We start from the raw sequence: 16,258 nt of genomic DNA, 5'->3' as shown, positions 1-16,258 counted from the left end.
CTTCAGCTGAAGGGATAAAATGATCATTATTGTAATAGAATTATGTTGCAACAACTTGACATTGTTATTTATGAGACAATATTTAAATCTTCATTCTGTTACTTAATCTTACTATTAGTGACCCATATGGTTATAAGTATATGTGTAGTCTTCTGTAAAATAGGACACATTAGAAATATGTGTTACATTGATCCTGTCCATTGATTCTGTATCTCTGCTCACTCAACCACATAAATACATGTACTCTGTGTCATGTTTTGCAAAGAGAAAAGCATTGATTGAATCTTAGGGGGACAAGGACTAGTAGGCATTTACATATGCACACACATGTTCGAAAAGCACACACACGCGCACACAAACATGCATGTACCATCCCCAGAGACCTTTGTGCTGCCTTGCTGTTGGAGCTGGTGTTGTTAGTTTTAATGATGGAAAGGCCAGTGCAGGTGAAGCTAGCCTGAGCAGCATCCTCTCCAGTGTGTTTGCACACTCAGCACACCAACGTGACACCGATGTAGGACAGAGAAGAGGCAACGTGGCACATTCAAGTCACGGCGGTGAGCAGAAAAAAAGTGCAATGGTAGTAGCCTTTGGCTGGATAACAGTCTGTCTACATTCAAGGAACAGTAGTTCTGAAAACAGATCACATTTAAAAGAGAAAGGGATAGTGACATCAGATTATATTCTGCCAATGTATTATTGAGCCCAGTAGAGATTCCACAAAATGTGCTTGTACTTTGATGCTCTGTTCCAGTGTTCCTTTGTGCGAATGGTTCATCAGACAAGTCTTTGTCATCTTTGTCATTTATCACTGTAATTGAGCTTAGCGAAAGTTTAATAAGGAAGACTACTTCATTTTTAATTCTTTCACCTCTAGGCTACTCTTTCATTCATTACTTCTTCTGAGCCATGCCTCTTGTCTGCCATCCTTTCATTCCTGCCTCCCTCCATTATCCTATCAGTTTAAAATTCAAGAGGCAACCTCCTCTTAGTTCATCATCCAATCAACTAAGCCGAAAATTTGCTCCTTCTCTCTTGCCTACACGGGAGCTAATCACTAATCAGCGCACTCTTTATTAACCCGTTGAACTGCTTCTGAGGCTCACTGCCTCTCAATGTCTGCAGTGGCTTTACCACATTGACAAAAAAACCCAATCTTGCCACCTTTATATCCAGAGTTGAACCAGACACACACACACACACACACACATCATGCTTAAACAATGAGTACACAAAGCCAGAGCCTTGTCACAAAGGAGGACCAAACAAAAATGGTTCTCCTATTGGGACCATCACTTAGGCATCATTTCTCTGAACAGCATAATATTGCTTTAAGTTATCTCCTCATTTTCTCTTATAAAAAAACTCAAGAAAGCAGTCTTTGATCTATCATGGCCACCCTGCCCCTGCTAAGGAGAATACAGACCCACACAAACTAAAGCTTAATATTTACTGAAAATTAGCCAACACTTGGTATGCACCCTAGAGTTCACAAACTAGCTTGCCAACTTGAAAACTTACTGACGTCTTAATACACACTATAATTGGAGCAGACTAACAACCAGCCAAATAGATAGAAAATGTAATGGTTTACTCATTTGGATTTAGAGTATATAAACCCACCATCAGAACAGTCTTCTGTTCACTCTGACTGCTTGGCACAATATGAAAGTATCAGAGTGACGTATGTTTTTTTGTGGTTTTTTTTGCTAATAACCATTTATGGAATTGTCTATTCATCATTTCTAATACCTTTTGTGAGTACTCCACTGAAAGAAGTATTTGTTTGATTATCAAACTCTCACCCCCTTATAGGCTTGAAAGGTAACTCTGAAACAGCAGTTTCAGTCATTAAGGATTCACAGCATTTCACAGCATTGCATCAAATCCTCCCTCCCTCATCCCTCATGACCATCCACATCAATCTGTTTTCTTTTCATGTTTTTTTTTTTTATATTTTGAAAGAATATTACTGTATTGTACAGTAATTAAGTTTAGAAAGAATACTCGGTAATATGGCCTGTAAATGATTGCTCTGTTCATTGTTTGTAAGCCCGTCCTTTTTGTCCGAAATTGTCAAAAATTCAACACAATACTTAGTTTTAGTTAGTATTTGAATTACAGTAAAAGCTTTTTACCCAATGAAAAGGAAGGATTACCTATAGTATAAACATTGCATCATTAAATTATAAATGGTAAAGAGTCATTTGCTGGCTTTATTACAACATAAGAATTTGAGGAAGACATTAGAAAATCACCCCTGGTCTTCTGTGGTTTGGAAAAATTGGCCTGTAAATTATTAAGCAGCTAAAGCCGAGTTGTTATTGGCTATTATGTGTTTTACTCTGTGCTAATATCCATAGATGATTTGAACTCAGTTTACCTCCATCTTGGTATAGGAAGGAGGCGAAAGAAACTCTGGAGCATGGGAAATGAAAATGCTAGCCTTGTGGCAAAAACCTCTGAGCAATGGCATAAAAAGAGGACAGCTTAGGGGAGGAATACAGCGACAGTGGAAGAATTTTAAAGGCATGAGGTCAAGAGCACTCTATTTTCAATCTTAACATGGGGAATGGGTACAAGTTGGCTGCTATAACCCATATCAAGGGCACATTTTTGCAAACGATAACCTCCCAAGAAGAGGAGACGGAATATGGTGCAGAAAAGAAAAACGCTTTTCTCAGCAAAAATTCACAATCCCTTTAGTCATATCAGGCCTGGAAATGTCTGCTCAGGATGCCTTTGCGCACGTGGATCCATGTACTCAATGACTGTATGCGTGCATGTGAGCATGCTTGTGTATATGCTATTCGACAGAGCATCTCCCTGAAGCTGCACCCTTTTCATCTCTGTTCTAAGATACAAAGACACTATCTTTATTTGAAGCTCTCAGTTGAAATCAGTGAAAGTCATGACATGACAACATTTACCACAAAAAAAAAAACCGTTATGAAAAAAGCTGTGACCTCCATTTGTTTTGTTTTTACCATAATTGAATTGCATTGAGATATATCTTTCAGATGTATTGGCTAATCGTATTTGCATCTTTGATTAGACAGTGACAAACTCTCTAAATATGTCCAAAATAACTATTTCCATCCCTTTTGGGACTTCATTGTCCTTGGCACTGCAGCGTAATCACTAAAAATGCTCCCAGGGCTGAATGGCAGATGCATCCAATGCAACTGGTGACTACAGCAAATAAAACAATTCATCCTTTAAAGAATATTGCAGATGTAGTCTAGTTTTGAGCATAACAAAGAAAAATATCAAGGTATTCTATATGAGTCTTTGTGGGACAGAGGCTGCAATGTACTTTACAACACTAATGACATATTGTAGGTTAATAGATGACATTAAGTTAAGTATGTTCATTCTAACTGTGAGGGAGATTGAGCCTGGCACTCAACTAAACACCCATAGAATATTGATATTCATACACAGCTTTGACACGAAGCGTACGTCACACAGAGTAGTTTAGCTTTGCAATGCTTGATCTGCAAGGAATTGAGATGGGAGAACTATTTTTTTTTTTTTTTTTTTTTTTTCACCATCTGCTCTGCGTCTCTGCAGATTTTGCTGATTTATTGAGCCCACTGAGTCTGTGCTTGCTCCTCTGCTTTTCTTGTATTTCACAAATTTATGGCTTTGAATTAGGAACAATAGGAGCAGTGACCATCGCCTTAACACCCCATTCCTCCTGCTGCCGGAGAGCAAGGCGGTTGGTCAGATATAGGGAACTCTTGCCAAAGTCCGGTGATTAGCAATTCGTCAAAGGGTGAACAGGAAAGTAAACATCAAATTGGGAAGGAAATGAGGTCAGTAAATTCAGGAATGGCATCGCATCAGAGTGCAGGGAGCAAAGGCAAACAAAAATAACCCACTGCAGCTGGACAAAACCTCTCTCCTCGTAATGCCAGTGGTCCAGTCCCTTGAGAGGGCAGCAGCTGTTACGTATTTCTGTCAGAGAACCACCCCCTCCTTAAAAGTGGGTAAAACTGTAAGGTTGTCATGAAAAGGTTAGGCGAAGCAGCATTAACCCTCAGAAATGTGCTGGCAAAACATTTTCCTTTATCCTTCCCTTTTTTCTCCACACACTTTCTTTTCCTGTGATATATAAACATCTGGCAGTAGGAATTGATGGTCGTTAGGAGTGCAAGGGGGAAGGGACAGGTTTGAGAGAAACACATTGTTCTCTTCGAGCTTCATCTTGTGCACAAGCTGATAAAATCCAGGATGGGAAGTGGAGCAACATTTCTTTTCCCTACCATAGTCCTGTACCTCAGATAATGAAATAGGATGAGCAAATCAAGTCCTCACCCTGATAAGGTGATACTTTCCTCACATATGTCTTTCTAAAATAAAATGCAGCTCTGCAATCCAATTGCAGTGTCACAGTTGCCTCGCAACAACACTTCATCACAACCCAACCCATGGCGCTGATAGTGAGATTTGAATAAAATGTTACAGACACAAGCAATTATGACAGATCAGTCACAGAAGGGAGAAAAGAGGAAGGAGGATCTGCTGTTTAATTCTGCTGGTAATTACAGTCAAAAAAAAAAAAGAAAAAAAAGAATGAAGGGGCCCTGATGTGAGCTTCACTGCAGGCTCATTAAATGCATGTTGGGGTTATTTCCTTTATTGAATGCTCGGATTGCATAGTTAAAAATGCAAAAAAGAAAAAAAAACAAAACAACAAAAGTCTACATGCATGCAGGCATTTCAGAGAGAAGCTGGGTGTATTTATATTATATTTATCTTACAGACATTTGTACTATATGCACTCTCTACGAGATAAACGCATTTAGACTCCCTCTGAGACATTCCTTTTTCTCCCTGTTCATCCCTTCCTTTGGTCTAGACCTTTAGAGTCTAGTCAGTGGAAACCATACAGTGGATAACATCACTTGACATTTACATGCATGAGCAAGGAGGAACTGCCGTGCGAACAGTGTCATTTACATCCTCCCAGCAACTCCTATTCAGCCTCTGATTCATGTCAGGGGCTCCTCTGGGTGCATTTTGAGTGTGACCAGCTACGGGAATGGAATTCGCTCTGCCATTTTTACCTTTAAGCTTACATTGCTTCAGTGGAACGTTAGAACAAGAGGCAGCATGCAAAATCCGTTAAGGTTGGAGCATTTTAGCCCCATTTTATTTGACCCTCTATTGCCTTTGGAAAGAAAGGTGAGAGACGACATATTCAAAAGAAAGACTGTGCCCAGCGAGGTAAATCGAAGGAAAGCAGTCAGTGGTTTCTCATCAATAAAACCACAGAGTAATTAGAGAAAGCACTTGAAAGCCAATTTGCAAGTTGACAAATGATCAATCTTCATCTGTAACGCAGCCACAGTAGCATAAAGCAGCAGTGGTGGATGTGGTGACAAATGGCGTGCCTTTTCTACCTAGCATCTCATTCTCTTTGCTGAAAGACGCTTGGCTAAAGAGGGAGAGTGCTTCTGTTTTCCCTATCAGCTCAAAACACCTTCTCCTGGAATGAGATGAACATTGGAGTAAATCAGTGGCGCCATGCTCTTTTTCACTTAATGTGTTTAAGAGACATATGTTACTGATAATCATTTCAGCTCTCCCATCCACAGTGTTAATGAAAAGGTGAAGCTCTGTGTATGAAAATAACAGATTGAAGGGGGAAATCTGCCTTGAAAAAAAAAGAAGAATTCAAGCGTCACAATGTTTCTATTGCTGCAGAATCCCCCATGAAGCGAGTGAATTTCATTTTTATTTCATGCTCAATTCAATCAGCCAATGTACTTCATTCACCTGAATCACATGACCAAAAACGTTCTACCTTTACCACCCACAGTGTTTGCGCTCCTGCTTAGCCTGAAACCTTATTAATTAGTTTGCTTTATGACAGAGACGGTGCTTGTTTAAAACCATCTCATAAACCGCCCCCACGTTCTTGCTCTTCAACTGGGCAGCTATCAAATAAACCTCACAGCAAATCCGCGCACCGCTTCACATGACAGATGCAACCAACTCCCCCGCTGGCGCTCCTCTCCCCGGCTTGCATTGATCCTTCCCCTCCCAGAATAGATTTGGACACAATAATTCAGCAGCCAGGTAAATTGGAATAACTCTAACCATTAGTGAATTAGTTTGCTCTTTAAAATCAGCCATTGATTCCCGAGCCGAGCTGATTGGTTGCTGACCAACCAGAGAATTTAATTATCAAACAGGAGTGTTGCTTGCTCAGCCATGTTTTCTGAAGGTCAGGGTGCCACTGCAGTCCTTTTTAAAGACACAACAGGACCAAGGCGAGAGACTTGGGGGGTCGGTGGGGGGGAATCCAGTACAAATGAAGTTAGCCACGGCCGGCCTTCCCATTCCTCTGTTGCTTCCCAGCAATTGCAAGTGGCAGACCATTACCACGCCTTTTCAGACATGGCTGTGAGCTGTGCAATAATAATTCTCAGAACTCAGATGACACCAGTTTGGCATATTTAGATGCAACCCTGCTCTCTCTCTCTCTCTCGCCTCATTCTGTCATTCCCTTGCATCAGTCTCATATAACCCTTGGGTCCCGATGAAGTCATATCAATATGAACTAAGTTAAAATAACCCAGAGGAGGATAAAATTCATTTTTAGGCTGCAAGCCATTCGTAACCTTAAGAAAAGGTTTTCCTTCACCACACGCATTTACCTGTATCTCTAGGAATGAATTTGCTCTGAGGCGGTCCTGTTGATAACAGTTCGGAGAGAACTCAAATAATGCAGGAAATAAATAATACATATTGGTGACCATTGGTGTCATGCACAAGAAATGGATGGATGGATAATTTGGAGAATACAGTATATCTGCTCTAATTCCCTCAAGTCTACCTGTCCCCTTGCAAAAGGCTTCATTCTTCCATGATCTCTTGCCTCCCTGGGATTTAGAATACAAATAAGGAGAACAAGCCTCCCCATTCTTATGAACTTTATAGAATAAAGAGGGACACTAAGGGCCCCACACAGGGGAGAGAGGAATTGATTGGCAAAGCTAGTGACAGGACCAGAATGGAGATTGAATCCCCTTGAATGAACCAGAATGGAGGAGGAGTTGCAGCATGAATAAGGCTGTTTAAAAAGAGGATGGAGAAAACAAGCCTCCCTTGTCCTGTCTTGTGATTTCCTGAAGCAGACATCCTCCCCTTTTTACCCTGCTTATTCAAGGGTAAACGTGATCCACTTTCTGTCTCTTCCTCTCTCTGTTTCACTAATCCACTCTGCAAATAACAGAAAATAAAGGATATTTCTTTCATTCCACCAGGCACATTTGTGAGACACATTTCAAATTTCTGGATCGGCGTAGGCTATGTAATGTTCTGATGCAACAGCAGGGCACATATACCTCAGGTTGGAAAAAGAGTTTGAAAAAAATATGTTACCATGAGAGTACACTGGAGTGGAGTGCATTATTTTTTTTCGTTGAGTAACCAAACAAGCACTCTTGAAATGTGAAAAAATTGTCATTTGGTTGCACTATAACACATTAGAAGGGATTAATTGAACCAGCCCTGCAAAATTAGGTCCTTGATATCAGGATGGAGTTGTCAGCACATTTAGGGTTTTGGTTAGGGTGACTACGTTTTATGATGAAAGGTGTACTTTTTATAACATAAAATAAAATAAATTTGGCATGGGATGCTTTGGTAGTTCCCCTGGGGGTTGTTTGCTCTGTAGCCTCAGCCATTTTACATTTTCTCTCATGGCAAGCAGGTCCTGCGAGTATATCTCTCTCCATCATGGTGAGGTTGGCCTTAAGCATCCCTCTCAAGGAAGCCATTTCCTTTCTGAACATATCAAATCCACTTCAGTGGAGAACAGGGTAGAGCCGGGTGCCAGCATCACTTCAATGCCGCACTGCTCCTCTGTCTACAACCTACCCTGACCTTGATGTAGGTTTGACACTGGCTATTGTAGCTCTGCATGTGTAACAGAGGGATTGGGAGTATTCTTCTCAACACATAGAGAAAATATGCTTCTATCTGAAGTTTGACTTGTTCAACACTCCACATACAATATTGTCATTGCTGTTTTCTGAGCAGTGTTTCAATAATAACTGGCACTATTTTAATTATATATTATTTTTAACCTCAGTGTGATTTGGGAAAGTCTCGCCCAAGCATAAAAGTTTTGTCCCTATTACTGGACCAGTGTTTGACAATATGCAGTTTGTAGTGCCTCACCTTAAAGATATTACTGATTTTGGGAATCATGTCCCCAAAACATCAACATAAGTAGTTATAAGTGTGTCTTTAAATGCCAACCTCCAACCCCCTTAAACCTTTTCCACTTTGGGCTTGGCTTGCAGATGCAGTCACATCCTCAGTACCAGTGAGGGACTGGCTATAGTAGATGGCCCCCATCCAGTTGTTAAACTGTCCCTGTGGTTCTCCGCCAAATTATTTGGCTGTCCTTGTGATGGCATTGAACTGTTTCCTGCATCGATTCTCACAGGACTTGGGCAACAATTATTAACCAAATGTGTTATCTCCTCCCAAGCTAATTTAACATCATCTGCCCTCAGTGGCTTATTTACAGGGTTGGATATTTGGTTTTGGTGAGTCAGCTTTTCCCTGCACGTGAACATCGGTTTATACTTGAGAAAAACTTTTTTTGTGTGTGTATGTGTGTGTGTGTGTGTGTGTGTGTGTGAGTGAGTGCGTGTGCGTGTGTGTGTGTGTGTGTGTGTGTGTGTGTGTCTGGTAAATACTCCAGACAGCTCTCTGTAGCTTCCATATTTAAACTGAAAGAGCAGCATCTTTTAGAGGGAAGAATAAGAGTGTATCTGATTCCAAATCACAGTCCATTTCCAACTGTGCAGCTGGTGCACTGCACCACATGACTCCAACCCCCAAAATACCAAAAGTCCATCACCTCACCCCATGTGGACAGGGTTTTGCACCAATGTGCATTGATTCAGTAAAGTGAGACCCTCAAACTGTGAAGGGGGCATACTGTCATTCATTTTGATCAATCCATCAGCCTTTCTTCTCATAATGAGATGTTTTATAACAACAAAAAGCCATTATATTTCCTCAATATAAGGGCTTTTCTTTTATCATAGTAGCTTTTGTCATTATCAAAACAAATGGGGTCTTAACACGAAAACATACATGTCATCATGAGAGCCAAGTGTTCAATCAGAGTCCCTTCTTTCTAACAAATGAATTTTTGTTTCAGGTGTGAGAATGCTCAGATGCAAAACTCACAAAGCAGACATGCAGAAAATCTGGCATGAGATGAGCATTTTTTTCATCGCAGTACAAAACAGAGAGATCTTAATGTATGAATAGACACTGAGGATTTATTCTCATCATGTGGCCATATGAATGTAAATGTACTCACTGCAGGAGGTTTCAGGGTTTCAGACAGCAGCGACGCCTCAGGTGGTGGAAATGACTAAGCCTCTGGGTCAACTGCAGAACTGATTCTACAGCTGTATGTGAAAGGCTTTCATCCTAAAACAACCAAAAAAACAAAAAACATGGCTGTCTATCAGTACACAATTTCATGATCATGTGCAACAGTTATCCTTTCAAACACCTGGCAACCAAAACAAAAATAATACTTTGTCATATGGTCGAAAAAACAAAAACTTGTCTAGCACATGTATTGTGTTCCTGCAATTGCAATCAATCTACACTCAATACCCCCTGTAGGTGCAGCTAACTATTAACTGGCAAAATCAGGTGTGCTAGTGTAACTAAATTTGACAAAAATGGGATTTCACCAAGTGTGACTGCTCCTGTCCTGCAAAGTTTGATTGGTGGTTTACCCCTAAGGGCCACCATGAAGTTTAAATACAAGTAACTTATAATGGATTTTTAGATAAAATTTTACATAAATTGCCCAAGGGCCATTTCAATTTATTGCATTTGGTTTATTTAAAGTGTAAAATATGAGAATGAGTGATGGAAATAAATAATCAAAATGTACACCACTTTTGTATTTATAAGAAAAACCCCTCCAACCTTCCTTGGACTCATAACTATTTTAGACGATTTTATAACGATTTTATAGTCAACTCTATCGTCATCGAGTGAAGTTATTCATTGAAATTAATTAATCATCAATTAAGTCAAGTACTGCTGTACTTTCAAAATGGCCAATATTAAATGCTTAGGGGGATAATAGTAGCATTTGCGTATATTCACACATCATTATGTAGTAACATATGTCAGTTCCATTGCCTACATACAGTAAACCTTGATGTGAGCATATGGACTCAGGTTTATAAATGCAAAGAATAAGACACGTGTTCTGTTGTTGTTGTCCACCTGAGTGGCATCTTCACCATGTATTGGCATAGCGTGCAAGAATTCTTCTAATTGTAGCTTGCGGCTATTTTCTTTCTAAGAAAACATTTGCTGCTGTATAAACATTTGTCAAATAAAGTAACCATTATGACCCAGTGGTTATGTTTTTTACATGCATTTTCCAACTGACACATTTTCTCATACATGTCTCGTTTTCACATAAAACACTCACGCCCCATCTTTGCACAAAGACGTATCATTATCAATCCCCTGCCCAGCATCCTCCCTCTCTATCAGATTATGCATTGTTTTATTTTGACAGCCAAACTCAAATTAGTCTAACGTAATTAGCTTAAAACAGGCCTGTTAAGTACACTGTCATATTTTGTCATTGCCACTGAGTATCTGGTTGATGGGCGGAAAACAAGACTTGTTTTCTGCCTGTCAAATATCCAATTATAGCTGAAATGCAGTATTCTTAGTTGATAGCTGAAGTTCCATTACAATCAGATTTTAAAAACTGACTATACTTCAAATATGGCAGCATAATTATTATAAGTTACACAAGGAGATATATTCAAAATGTCCAGATTTATCCTGGTACTTTGGCAAGTAGGTGAAGCAGTGTTTAAATAATAAAATGCAGAATTAATTTAAGGCATCATAAGAAAATGACACACTAATTTTAACAAAAAATAAAAAAAGGAAGAAAATTCTCCCTTTAAGAATGCCACAGTGAGTACTTTAACTTTTGCAATCAAGTAGTTCATCATCTATTTAACAAGAAAGGATTAGACCCATTAAATTTGCTCTGCTCTTTTATGATGTGTTATTGTCTAATAAACCATGAAAAAGGGGGGAGAATTTTTGCATACACTAGCACTTGATAGCAGACTGTTGGGTGCTCCACGGCCAGGGGCCAAAGTTCTTAAATGCAATTACTGATGAAAATCGTTTCTTTATCAGTAACTAAGACACACAATTTCACCGCTAAGTTGATAATAATGTTCACAGTCATTTTAATGTTTTGTTTGAAATGGTAATTTTTTTTTTTTTTCCATTAACCAAGATTTGATGTTAAGTATTGTGTTTTCCTTTCAGTGTAATGGAATTCTGGCTTTTTCTGCAAGGTTATTGTAACTGGAAACAAATAGGAAATGATATAGTGCTGTTCAGTATATAAGAATAGTAGTCATGCTATTGTATTTTTAGCTTGAGTTACATTTAAGTCGCCCAGTCTATGTAGGGTAAGGTGTTTATTATCTGCTGTCTCGATGATATTTTAAGTAAAGAAACACCATAAATCTGGCCTCTTTCAGATCTGTTTTTAGATGACATGTTCCGACTTTGCTACTTTTGCCTTTATTTGACAGTCAGACAAGAAACATGACATGCAGCAAAGATCCCGGCTGGAATTGAATGGTGGATGTTGCCGTAGCTGAATGGTTGCGCTGTAACCATTCAGCTACCAAAGCAAAGCGCTCCATCTGTCCAATTTTTTTAAATCCATTCTCTCTAAAATATTCATATCACACTGGGTTATGTGTATAGTGCCATTGTCTAATATTAAGGGCAACATTACAATTGTATTAACTATCCCTAGCAGCTTTAGTGAGATCTTGTTTTGTGTTTGATAAAAAAGGCAACATTTTATAGCACATTATTTTAACAATTCATGAAGTCGCAAGTCAATAGTTGTAATCTGAACGGTAATTGACACCACTGGGTAAAGGGAGATGGTGTTCTTCCACATTAGTGGCTGGATGTCATAACATATCATAAAGCAGCCTTCTAACCTTGTCAGAATTTATCATGACACCAATTAGATTTAAAAAAAGACAGCCACGCGGCTCAGGGTGTACTTCATGCTCATCTGCAAAAGGGTAACAATCTTGTATGGAGAGGCACAATGTGTGTGGCTTCATAAAAAACACTGGGGTGGCATGAAGGGTGAACAGTCTGAGGAAGAGCAGAAAATAAATACACATCATGTCACAGTAAAGTGACAGTGACAAGGGCACTATCTTATTTGTTCAGTACAACACAATTAACCTAACTCTATGACATTTTCTTGTACTACTAAAATAGACTTTGTCACGTAACCGCTCTCTTTTTCTGTCTCCCTCTCTCTCCTTCTCTTTTTCTTGTCTCCCATCAGGTCTCCACATAATGGAGCGAGAATGAACAGAGAGCGGCTTAAAAAAAAGCATGAACTGGAGGTTTATTGAGGTCATCTGCTTCCTGTTTATATGGGACCATATAACAGTTCAGTCTTCCCGCCAGGACCCATTGGCCACTGAGCAACATGTCACCAAGCAATATGACTGGCTCATCTCTGACCGTGGACCTTTCCACCACTCACGGAGTTATCTGTCCTTTGTGGAAAGATTCCGCCAAGGATTTACGACCAGATATAAAATTTATAGGTGAGTTCACTTTCAGCCTGTGTACTGATGCCACACAGGCTTTTTAAGAGACTGTCTGTTTTAATGTTTTTTTCTATTTTGAGGTTTTAGTTGCAAAAAGCAGCACTGTGTACATTTTTAACCTATTAAGTGTGCATTTTTTATATACACTCTCAACACTGTGAACTTCTTTTTGTTATATTAATGAAATGTTCTGCTCGGACTTCTGCTATCCTATCTTTTTTTTGGACGAATTTGATTCCCCCCAAACAGACACACAATAGAAAAATAATGGTCATTATATACCTTTAAGATCCTATTAACTAAACATGCGAACGTTTGTCATTTGTCGTAATCTACTGGTCAGTAATAGACTCTCTGCACGCTAGAAAGATAGTATTGGCAGGTGTCGTGTACTCAGGTGCTGCCTCACTTCTCACTATTAATATTTGGACAAATTTGCACAGATAATGAGGTACTTCCAAAGAGACGGGCAACTTAAGAGAGACAGATTTCAAAAAAGAGGAAAAATGGTAAAGCACAGACTGAGATAGTCTGACCTTTATTCCTTTGTGTGTGTCAACACCCAAAAATACTGCATCCACCACCTCCCATTATGTCGTTCACAACTACAGTACACACTCCTGATTTGTAACACAGACTTTCTGCTATAAATTAAACCAGGGTTATTTTCTACCTGAATACATTATGCAGTCGTTTTCACAGGTAAACTGATGTTTAATATTGGTGGAATGCCCCTTTTAAAACTGTGGAGAAAAAAAATAGCATTTAGCAGCCGTATAAAACACATTTACATGGACATTTATTAGTTAAACAATGTCTAACCTTGTTGAATTGACACCGTCATAGTATGACACATTAAAAATGTGTAAATGATTCACCACCAAAATGATCCAGGGACTAAAATAAATAAAGTCACATTAAGCTGGAAGGGATAAAATATATTTAAGAACTAAATTGATTAATCTGTCCTCCTGCTTTTGAATTTCACACTTATCAAAATACATAATGACAACTATTAGTTCTCAGTTTTTCATGGTAACCCCAGCACTAAACTGTATTAGGACCATTACAAATACACCGATCACTGATTTACTAAACTTCCATCTTTGCTTCCGTACTTGTGACCATATAATACAGTTTGACGTTCAATAATTGGAGCATTGATTATATTTTCAACCTTATACTTTGTACAGTCGTTTCAACCAGGGCTCCCTGGAAGAAGAGAACTTGTATTTCAATGGGACCTTCCTGTCCAAATAAAAGATAAATAAATAAAATAAGACTTTCCTTTGAATTGCATATCTCCTTATAGTTCACATACAGAGGTGCAGGTACAGAAATCAGGTGGCTAGAAACCCTCTTTCTCAGAATGAGGTGCTTTGATTCCCTTGCATCCCTCTGCAGTCTGCAAACTCAGAACTATAGAAAGACTGAGAAAGAGTAAGAGAGTCATTTGCCACATTCCTTTTGGCAGTTCTTTCACAGAGTTTGTTCTCTCCCTCTCCTCCGTCTCTCTTGGTAACTTACCACAGCCCCCGGTCCCTACTGGCTTTCATGCCTTGATATTGTCACATGAACAGTAAACAATGCATTTGCATAATGCGTAACTTGACAGAGCGGGATGTTGCACAGAGACATGAATCTCAGAGGCAAAACTTCTGAAGCCGCTTTCCACAGACACTGTACAGCCGTCGAGTGCTGTCTGTGATGCCGCGGTGATTTATTAAAATAGAGTGTGTGTGTTTGGATGTTGGGTGCTGCTGGGAGCGTCGCTGGGCCCAGGTGGCTCCTGTTGTTTCTCCTTCTTAACAAACCATTAGTGGCGTCAAGTTCGCCCATCAGTGCTAGATATCCCTTTCCTCATGACAAGACAATTAAATCTTGCATTGAGAGTCTGAAAAAAAAACAAAAAAAAACGGATGTATTTCTCATTAAAAAATAAATGACAACAATCAACAATGCACTTTCACATCTGTCAGACATCTGCAGACCTGTCAGAGTGAGTGAAGACGGAGTGATTTCACTCAGAATATGCCTTTGAGAACATTCTCTATGCAGCATTATAGCACATAGAGTATATGTATGTAGAATGGACTGGATGAGAAATGCTTCTGAGCATGGAATACATATCTATATATTTATATTAATCATATACATTATTTGAGGCAAGGGTGAGAAACGTTTCCCCCAAAGGTCCAAGTGTTTTCCAAGGATTTTCATCCCAACATGGACCAGCAGTTAATTTCAACGATTAGTACATCTTCAACCAGAGAGGGTGAGGAAATAAGTGACATCAGCTGGTGTAGTGTTCAGTTGGAATGAAATCATACATACCCTCAGTCCTCCTCGGCACATGATTGCCCAGCTCGTGCTCTACTCTAACCAGCAATGAGGACTGAATCGCCTTGTAAATTTCCCCGGGGACTTTCTCTGCCTCGACGATTTAGCGGTGGAAAGTGGTTGAATCAGATTTGCAGAGAGACAAAGCATCCATTCCATTCGGGTTCTCTTATCAAGAGAGATTACCCCGGAGGCATGCTGCACGGACAATGCCAACCTGATCAGCAACAAACAAATCTGCCCCATCTTTAATAACATGGGCACTGCGCCTAATTTGAAGGATAAATACAGATTTTTAGGAGGTGCCAGCTTCTTGTCTAGTGCTCTGAAAAGGTCAGTGTTGCTTGAAGGGTAAAGACACACCACAAGGCACCAATTACCCTCTCCCTCTAGACTTATGTCTCTTAAAGAAATGATTGGAGTGCGTTTTGTATTGAAGTAAGCAATCTTCACTTCTGTGTCACTGCTGATTGCAATCTTCAAACTGAATCCCTTTTTTCCTTTCTTTCCTGTTATTGTATGCATGAGTGTACATTTCCTGTATAGTATTCATCAGTCACAAGAAAGCCGCTTTCACTGCTGGCTGTGCACTGCTCTTGTATCAGAGCTACAGCTCAATAATGTGTATCAATGTGTGTTTCAGTTAGGGGCGAAATTCGATGGCCTGTTTTGGTCACACTAGCATCTCTCGTTCTGACGCTTGTACTCTATTATGGGGGTTGAATGTGTTTCAGATGATGCGTGTTCTCTGTTTGGCCTTTGTTCGCATTGCTCTATCTCAGGTTCTTGTGAGCCTGAGTGAAAATCCAATATAAATGCAAATCTGGTAGCCATTAATGCATTTTAAAGGCCTCAAATCAGAATTGCACTGTAATCAAAGAAGCGAGATGTGGTGGGTTGTTATTTAGAATAAAAATATTTATGAAAATGCATAGCTCTGATTGATCACACTTTTAAAAGCCATACTGAAGTGAATGAATAGAGGGGACTGATAGAGCTGCTCTTGTCTTTGGAGCAGGCCTCATCAAAACCTCAAAATCTGTACAAGGAACTGAACAAAGGCCTGTAATGACCTGTTGAAAAATACCAATAAATTCAATAAAAACCAAGATGTTGTTAATGGTAGTAACAGAAGCTAACACATTTTTGGATTTGGTTGATGCTTGCAAAGTCTTGACAGAATCTTTAAACAATTTCAACTATGCATTATGCTCTGCAAG

The 16,258-nt window shown here is 39.5% G+C and overlaps 1 protein-coding gene across 2 annotated transcripts in view; it reads left to right on the top strand.

Moving 5' to 3' along the window:
* Nucleotides 1-16,258, top strand: part of brinp1 (bone morphogenetic protein/retinoic acid inducible neural-specific 1) — a 110,764-nt gene that overhangs the window by 12,863 nt on the left and 81,643 nt on the right. For both annotated transcript variants that reach the window (XM_056403128.1, XM_056403129.1), the window contains exon 2: nucleotides 12,428-12,695. In XM_056403128.1, the coding sequence (XP_056259103.1) occupies nucleotides 12,478-12,695 (218 nt within the window). In that variant the 5' untranslated portion in view covers nucleotides 12,428-12,477. The remainder of the gene's footprint in view (nucleotides 1-12,427; nucleotides 12,696-16,258) is intronic.

Source organism: Seriola aureovittata, chromosome 18, assembly GCF_021018895.1.
Source record: "Seriola aureovittata isolate HTS-2021-v1 ecotype China chromosome 18, ASM2101889v1, whole genome shotgun sequence".
Classification (NCBI taxonomy): Eukaryota; Metazoa; Chordata; class Actinopteri; order Carangiformes; family Carangidae; genus Seriola; species Seriola aureovittata.
The sequence above is the reverse complement of the archived record's forward strand: the minus strand, read 5'-3'. Positions and strand labels throughout refer to the sequence as shown.